General features: G+C 33.1%; 2 protein-coding genes across 2 annotated transcripts in view; both read right to left on the bottom strand.

The window, feature by feature from the left end:
• Nucleotides 1–2,323: 2,323 nt before the first annotated feature.
• LOC117100876 (probable serine/threonine-protein kinase roco4) lies at nt 2,324–5,733 on the bottom strand. The gene is made up of 5 exons (XM_033240709.1): nt 5,668–5,733; nt 4,330–4,422; nt 3,981–4,151; nt 2,733–2,978; nt 2,324–2,527 (listed from the first exon to the last, which is right to left on the bottom strand). The coding sequence occupies exons 1-5, from the start codon at nt 5,731–5,733 to the stop codon at nt 2,324–2,326; spliced, it is 780 nt and encodes a 259-aa protein (XP_033096600.1).
• Nucleotides 5,734–7,070: 1,337 nt separating this feature from the next.
• LOC117100871 overlaps nt 7,071–9,156 on the bottom strand; it is an 8,462-nt gene continuing 6,376 nt past the window's right edge. The window contains exon 8 of the mRNA XM_033240704.1: nt 7,071–7,204. Coding sequence (XP_033096595.1) covers nt 7,148–7,204 — 57 coding nt within the window. The 3' untranslated portion in view covers nt 7,071–7,147. The remainder of the gene's footprint in view (nt 7,205–9,156) is intronic.

Raw genomic sequence — 9,156 nt, forward strand, 5'->3', positions numbered from 1 at the left:
TTTGATAGGATCGTTCAATCAACTGGATATATGTTTTGATATCAAATATAGGCCTACAAAAATCATCAAATATACAAGATCATATCATATTGGTAATACATTACTAACCATCATGGTGTGTTACATGGCGCTGTGAGGCAAGGAGTGAGTTAGCAAGATCTATGCGTTTTTCATCCATCAAAGCTTTGGCCATTATTTTCACTTGATTTGTGTTGTACTTCTGTAGACCCTTCCATTCTGTAAGCATCTCTATTGTACAGTCTGGCTGTTGTTTACAGAAATTTATAGATATTTGATTTATTCTTTTCCAGCTGATACCCAGTCTAACCCCAAGCTGTTTCCATTCGCTTCCCATTTCTCGGCTGATATGAAGCAGATCGTCATCTGCTAGAATGTGATTACAATCTAAAATCAAATGAATAGTAATATAGCAACAAGTAAATAATTATGAGAGGCATTATACTGTAATGTCGGAAACTTCAAACTAGTCACCTTAAAATATACATTAGTATCAAATAACATATCATATTTTAGAAGGGATCGGGGTGAGATTAATGTTACCAACCTGTCTTATTATTGAACAGCTTATGTAGTTTGCTTGTTTTTAGAAATTCCTTTCCGCATCGGATGTAATTACTCTTCAAACACTCTTCCATATTATGAAAGTGATTGTGACCTGACCAACACAGGACACGAAACGTACTAGTGTGATTCATTGTAGACGTCAAGGCTTTCAACTCTCCCTTCAAATACTCCAACACCTTTAAATATTAAACAAACAACTATAAACATTATGAAATATAAGAGAATACAAATTATGTTCGCAATGGTAGGCCTACCTATTGGGTTATCTTAATTTAAAAATATATTTTACATAATCATTAAAGTCGAATAATATTACCCGTTTGCAAACATTAGGACTTGGTTCTCTTGTATCTGCAGGGTTACCAGCCTCCGATGTCTCAGACTTACGTGATATTTCAAGCTTATAATACAAATAGAAAAATTTTATATTAAGTCATTTATAAGTATTGGCGCTTGGCACTTTCATTTCCTAATATCAACCACATTCGTGAATATGGTCGCCATTAAATATACTTATGGATAATACCGTACACATTGTCTGTACACTTTTTTCAAACATTTTCCGCATCTCGAAACCAAGATTAGATGGTATTACTGCCTTTCAATGACATTTATTGTAGATAAATGTTTGCTGTGTCAATCTTGTCGGCGAAAAACGTACGTTTGTGTATTCTTTTACTTTAGCCAGTGTTGCATGTTTTGGTACAAAAGTGACGAAAATGAAATGACGCCGAGGTGTCATTTATTGTTAGTATCATACAATCTATTCTCAAATAATCAACAAATTATTGATATCATGCAATATATACCTGCACAGAGGGCTTGTGTCCGATGGTTACTTGACCTAAGATGAGTGTGTGATCTTGGCCTAGGTCAATGGTTGCCTTGTTGTAGAATAACTTAGGTGCGGTGGTGTAGCCTATAGCTTGCAAATTTTCAATCAACCAGACAACTAGACAGTGATAGGCTCTATCGAAGAGAAAGACATCTGAAGTCATGTAGATAGATACCGTCTGATCACTGTCCGGTGTAATAGCCATTTTGTCCTCACTCTGTTGTGATCGACAGGGTACGAAAAACGAGCGAGGTGCGTTATCTTCAATCTTGTTAAAAATTAAAAGAAAACTCAATTTAAATAAAATGCAGAGATTTCTATCTGGGAATAATTTTATCTGGATCCATAAAATAAGATTATTATACAATTTTCTTATTTATTGATACAAAATGTATAATTCAACTTGAGAAAGCAAACGGATCTTTCGAAAAACGCAAAACGTGGTACGAGTGCAGATCATATTATTTGACGGTTTGATCAATAAAAAGTCCACGATAATTCGAAAATTGTATATGATATTCGTTTCTAGTCGATTTTAAATGTGTTAATCAACCTCACAACAATAGCAAGACATATCAACCTACAACAGTTTGAACATGACATTGAAAGATTACATTCATTAGTGTTATAGTCATAAAAAACAAATTACTAATAAACAAACCTTGATCTGCTCGCACATAACTCCACATTGCTTCATCAGTTCCAAGAAGACACCAGTTTCATCTTCGCTCAACTCTTCTCTCAAAACATGTCTGATTAATCGTTCATCGATTATACCTTCGTTATCAAGTTTGTCCCATAGTTCGACCTAAACGTAGGAGTAAATTTTTAAATTTTATTTCATTTTACTACTAAAAACTGAATGATGTATAACGAAATATGTATATAGATCATTTTAATTTGTTAACTCACCATCTCATCGTCAGTTTTAACTGCTGTGATAAGTTCCTCGGTGATATTACTCACCTTCCGTGGGTTTAATACCACTGTATCTCTTAATTGTCTATTGTCTTGGAAGTACATGACAATTCCAAGATCGTGTAAGTAGTTGAGAGTATGTTTGAGATTCTCTTTCAAAATTCCACACTGAGTGGCAACTTTACACACCTTCAGTAAAACAATATACACTTTACTTTATAAATCAAAATAACAATAAAGACATTGATAATTTAGGAAATACTAAATTACTTAGTAGTACTCATTTTATATCAGATTATTAAGAAAACTGATGAAGATCTCAGAATTACAAGATAGTCAATAACAAAACATTTTTCATCGTTAATAAATATTTTATGAAATAATGGATTTGTACCTCATCATAATCTACGTGCATTTCTTTTTCACCCATCTCTTGTAATAAACGTTGTAAATTAAACCATGTAAGTGGAATCGTATTTGGCATGGCGTTTAGAAATCCACAAATATCTTGTTCAAGTTTTTCCTGAAACTTGCTTCCAGATGAAGACTCGTTGTCGATAAGGTACATTTTTCTCACCACGTAACTTTCATAAGGAGTGCTTTTGATTTCTTGAAATAATATTCTAAACTGTTCTGCAGCCTAAATATAGAAATCACAATCATTGCAATAGACAGTGCATATTGCATTTCGGCACAGCGAAAGCGGTTCGGTGTCCCAACCTTGAGGTCAGGGTTTCAATCCCTCGTTATTCATTTTGACTATTCTGCAGAGGCCTCAAATATATTAAAATAGGCTAAAGTCATGTTTCTGATGGTAAATGAAATTATATTGAGTAAAGTGAAATAAATTGCGCAGCGAATGAATGCAAAATTGTGAAGCGAACAATTCAGAAAATCACAATGGAATGTTCTGAATATTAAGGCCAAAGGCAGGTATTGCAAGGACAGCACGCCAGCAGCCCATACTAAGTGCGAGTTTGCAGTTAAGTACCTTTTACTCAAAAGACAGTGCAGTGCGCGAAGACACAGCAGCATTGACTGATAACCTATGTAATACCCGAAGGTGTGAAACTCAATATATGACGAGTTTTTCCTTCATGGACAGAAAGTGTACTGATCACACACAAACTAATTTTTGAGTCTGAAAATGAGTGTAGAGAATTTTTTTATAATATGGAAAATCCAAAATAAGATTTTTTAAACCACAATTTACCACAAATGTAAACTAAATAAAAGTCCTAAAAATTTGCCTTGCACTAGTTTCATGAGAGTATCGAAAAAATGGCAGCGCTGTTCCACATTTCACGATTTAGTGTAATACTATAACATTACAGGGCTTACAAAGGGACCAAGGAAGTTGCTATGCTAGCCTATGCCTTTTTTATTTGATTTTTTAATTGTTAATACTGCCGAACTAGTTCGCACCAGGCCCAATATAGATATACTATTAGTATTAGTGAGCCTATAGTAGTGCGTAGTCCTATCATATGATACCGGTATTTATTCATTATTTCTTTTAAACTTTTAAGGGAGAGAAACGCCTTGTATCTGCAAAGAAAGACGCCATATAATGGATAAATAATTATTAGAAGTTTTAATTTTCTTCCCCGCTTTTGAGATTTAGATTAAAAAGAAATTTTACCTGCTCCTTTTCATCACTTGTGCCTTTAAAGTGGGTACCAACTACCACAATTTTAGGCTTCTTTGTTTTTAGTTGCTGCTGTTCAGCTTGGACGGCGTACGTGAATATCAACTCCATTCGATATTTGATAATCTGTATGATTGTCATTTCATTTGTCATCGTTTCTTTTGCCTGATGAAAAAATGAAAAGTTCACATAGTTTTTTAAATAAAGATCAGTACTTTTTAAAACAAGACCTGCAGAACTGAATTAATTGTTAATTTAAATAAAAATTGATATATAAAATACCGACTACAATACTTTATATGTAAAAATACTCTGAAATAAGATGGAAATAATAAAGATTTACCATTCTAGAGATCTTACACTTCCTTTTCTTTCCTTGCATGTTTTCCATCAAATTGAACTCAATCAAATACACAGCATCGCTTTTCAGAGAATTCTAAAACAAATTGTAGGAATTGTTAAGAGTTTTATAACTACAATATATTTTTTAACTACTACAACATACTAGTATAAGTATTTATCTTGTTGTTTTGTTTCACTATCGTGCTTATATCTAGGTAGGGCCGACATGTCATAACCTAAGTGAGTTTTTAATTTACTTTATTTAGGTTATGTCCATCCATTGTTGGATGTAGCCTTCCTCATGGCGTTTACATCTCTTCCTGTCTTTGGTGTTTCTTGCGCACGTTGTGCCCATGTATGTAGTTACATCATCTCTCCATTTTCTCTCTTTTGTCTGGCTTGTCTTCTTTTCCCTATTCTAGTTTGTCATTCTGTCAGTCTTTTTGTCCATCTGTTGTCATCTTTACGGCTTAAGTGTCCTGCCCATCTACACTTGGCTTCCCTGATTTTGATCAGAATACCTTAACTCCTGTTTTTGACGCATGATGTTATTTTTGATTTTGTCTTTGAGTGATATGTGAAGCATCCTTCTTTCCATTGCTCTTTCTGCTACTTAAGTGGTTTTTCCCCATTTTTCTTGTTGTGGTCCAAGTTCCTGCACCGTAGGTCGTCGTCGGGAGTGTACACTTGTTGTAGACTTTTGGTCTGAGATTCGTTTGTAAGTTCTTATTACAAAGAATATATTAATTTTGTATCTTCCAAATACTCTTCATCAAGCCTTAATCCTTATTGAGACCTATCCTTCTGTGTTATTTGCCATTTGTATTGCCTGGCCGAGATATTTGTAATTCTGAAACTTTTCGATCTGATGTCCTTCTATATGTATGGTGTCTACTGTTTCATATTTGGTCATGTATTTTGTTTTTTTCTTTATGTAAACCATTATTACCTACAGAAGATGTGATGATGGCGACGTCATCTGCAAAGAGCAGATTTACCATTGAAGTTGTAAATATTTTGAGTAAAATAGTGTCTCCTTGTCTCACTCCTCTGTTTATTTGTATTACTTGTAAAATGTCTTTGCCCGGGTGTATACCTGCTGCCGCATCAGTATAGATTATTCTCTATCAGTTTGACATCTAATTTATTTTATTATTTCTCCAATGCTTTGAGCACGACTTGATGTTCTACTGAATCAAAGGCTTTCTGATAATCAATATATCCAACTCACAGGTCCATTTTTATGGTCTACTTAAGTATATGTTTTCTTTTTATGTAGCTGCTCTAAAAGGGACATCAAGTGTAAAATTGGGAAACATATTATCATGACTATACTTACTGGGTGAGTAATATAGTAGATCGGCGGACCAGCAAAGTCCCAAATGCAAGTTACCTCAGCAATCATCCCTGAGATTAAGAAGAATTAATATTGTTGACGTTCATTTTGGAATTCACGCCTTCAAGGCGCTTCACTGCTTTACCATAATTATTACATTGCATTGCGTGACACATACATCTCTCATAATTTTCTGAAGCTAAAGGTTAAATAACTTCGATAGGTATTCTGTATACATTTATGATAAAATTTGTTTGTAACATGTCAGTAGCAGATTATCAATTTATATATTTTAATTAAACACCACGCCCATATTCTTAAAACGAACTATAATCAAACTTCAAACTAAACCCTAAACTATTCCTAGTTGCATCTTTAACGTGAATCTGTATTCATATACAATGTAGTCAAAGTTTTGATTTCCGCTAATCAAGTCTATCGTTTTAAGAATACGAAATGACGGAATAATAATAATAATAATAATAATAATAATAATAATAATAATATAATAAAATAGAATATAGACATTTTTTGTATTACTACTTATTTAGTTTCATTTATCAAGGTTCGAATTTAATTAATTTAAGTACAAGAACTGAATTGGCACAATATTTACAATAAAACATCGTTATATTGCATAGTGGGTTCAGTTTGTATAGTATCTGTTCCATTTTTAACATCTAATTTAGTTGAATTTTCTTTCCTCTTTGAGTTCTGTAAAATGTTCAGTTAAGCATATGTTTCAATGGACCCATGATGCACATTTTTTAATTTTTCATAAGAGAATCAAAAACCTTCAAACATATTGACTTCTTTTTTCTTGTACTCTTGAAGTTGGCATTGTCGGTTTATTAATAGAGTTTCAACGATGGAGATGTCATATATATATAAATGTTTGCACTTAATATTTTGGTGCTGTACAATGTTTATTGTATCTGGCTTGAATATTCTTTGTTTACTTAATTGGATATTTGTTTGTGTTAGGGCCATTTCACTGAAGGGCAAAGAGAGCTTTCAAGAATACTTTATAAAGTTAATGGTATCTTATAATTAGTACGGTAGACCACTACACAAATGAGAATAATGATAGTTTTTGGTGCCTGAATACGATTTTAATCTATTTGTGGGCATCGTTTACCACCCATACGTTTGGAGCATGATCTTTTTGTTAAGCCACTTTAGTATACTGATAGAGCTCTTGGAAGTTTTAATTTTCTGATAATTAAAACTTGTGATGCTATATGAGTTTTGTTATTCCAATAAAAGAGTTTAACATAGACCCATTTATATATTCTAGAAAATTATAAATGAAGAAAAGCCGATTATTGTTATATAGTAAAATAATTAATAATAAATTAACAACAATTAATAATACAAACAGCAAAGTATAACAGAATTATGGATGTTTCAAGTTCAATTTTATTTAACCACAGAGGTCTAAGTTAATACAGATTTGAAATTATACCACTTTTGAAATATTAATTCAATAGTAACAACCTGTGTTATGTTCCTTTTCCAATAATTTCAACACTTCAGTATCCTGTGTATATAAAGAACATGAAAGGGATATGTTAATGAAAATCTCAATACTTAAGTGAAACTATTTCTCTTACTTCCTTCTATTAGTCCTGCAACTAATAGTCTGAATGTATATGGAGATATTACATTTTTTGTATAGCTGTATGGTCTGATCATCACAAGAATGGTTAAATTATAATTATATGAGAAGAAGGTTAAAAAGAGACGTTCCAACATCTGGGACCTCTATATATACTGTCTCTTATACACATCTAGATGAATATTATTTCATGATTTATCCATAAAAGTATCTCTTTGGAAATCTCGCCTTGTTGTCAAATGCTTAAAAGAGGAGAGGGCGTATCATAGTCATAATATTGATCTGTGTTATTTGCTATACATAAATGACTAGTGTTCTTTAATACGCATGGCCATGGGTGTGAAAGTTTAGATGCTTTAAACAAATTAGAATTCCCAACAAAGCCTCAATTGCCTAGTTGGTTAAGGCTACTGCATAGACAGACAGTACAAGGTCCCGGGTTCAAAACGATTTAGAATTTATCTGTATTATTTCATGATTTGCATAGAGGCCTATTATTAGCTTTACCATGAAATAATAAAGATAACCTCCAAATCGTTTTGCAGTAATGCTATAAATATATATGAATACATTTTCAACGTTAATGGGAAACCAGTAGTCATCACAATCAAGGACCAAGAGACCTCATTTCCTACCAAAATACCATGCAGGCTTTCAAACCCGTCAAAACCAGAAATTGGTTTTATCAGCAAACAAATAGGGTAATGGACAGAATAATAATAATGATATAAATATAATAATAAGCTGATACAGCACCAAACAAGACAAGCCTAATTGCACTTTCATTACTTGCGTTAATTCTACACGTCAATAACAGAAGACCTGCTACGAAAACCTTTCGAATTTGTAACACATAGACATCCAACATAGCGAAATGGAGATAATAATGGCATCGAAGTAATCCCTGCTTTTTACAATGATACTCCATGGAAGAAAAATGATGGTACAGAAACATGCGAAATTGTTGGAACATACATTCTCCATGTCATCTCCAAAAAATACGATTTTGCTACTTTGGACTGATGATGGATTAGCCGTTTTTAGAAACACCAGCCCAGAACAAATTGAAAAAAAAAAAATAAAGAAAGACCTCACTTCAAAATTCAAATCACTGAAACTCAAAATTGTCTTCGAATCCAACCTAAAATCGGTCAATTTTCTAGATTATCTTTCATCACAAATCGAGTACATACAGACCTCTCAGAAAGCCAAACGACACGCCTGGACCAACACGTGTGGTGCAACCACCCATCGTCAATAACAAAAGAAAATACACATATCAGGATGCACTTAGCAAAAGAACCAAAAACAAACTGAAAGAGACATATCATAATCACCATATAATAACAACGTCGCCACCAACGTCGTCGGAAAGTTCATTAGTCTCATCACCACCAACACCACCCATTTCACAAGATATGCAACAAAAACAATGTCAAAGTAAGCTATTCGTGCAAAACCAAATGATACTTAGCAAACTAAATGAAATAAAAAAAAAAACTCATCTTAATGCAATTGCAGTCTAAATAACCGATGTCCATTGGACGGTAAATGCTATAACCAGTTGCATAATATACAAAGTGACAATGGAAACACCAAACGAATAAAAGGATTACATAGGCCTGACTGAGTGAGAATTCAAGACAAAATTCAACCAACCCGAATCATCATTCGAACTACAGAATAAACGCAATAGGCCTACAACTAAACTTTCAAAATATATATGGACCCTAAAAGACAAGCAAAAAATATTTGACGTTACTATCTTGGTGTTCAACGCTCATCATTCTCTCCCAGTTATAGTAAATGTAACCCATGCCTATGGAAGAAGTATTACACAACTAAATAAAGTTCGCAAGTTCGCATAACCAGAG

The sequence above is a fragment of the Anneissia japonica genome, unplaced genomic scaffold (assembly GCF_011630105.1).
Source record: "Anneissia japonica isolate Jap-2015-1 unplaced genomic scaffold, ASM1163010v1 scaffold1446_len297786_cov117, whole genome shotgun sequence".
In the NCBI taxonomy this organism is placed as follows: domain Eukaryota; kingdom Metazoa; phylum Echinodermata; class Crinoidea; order Comatulida; family Comatulidae; genus Anneissia; species Anneissia japonica.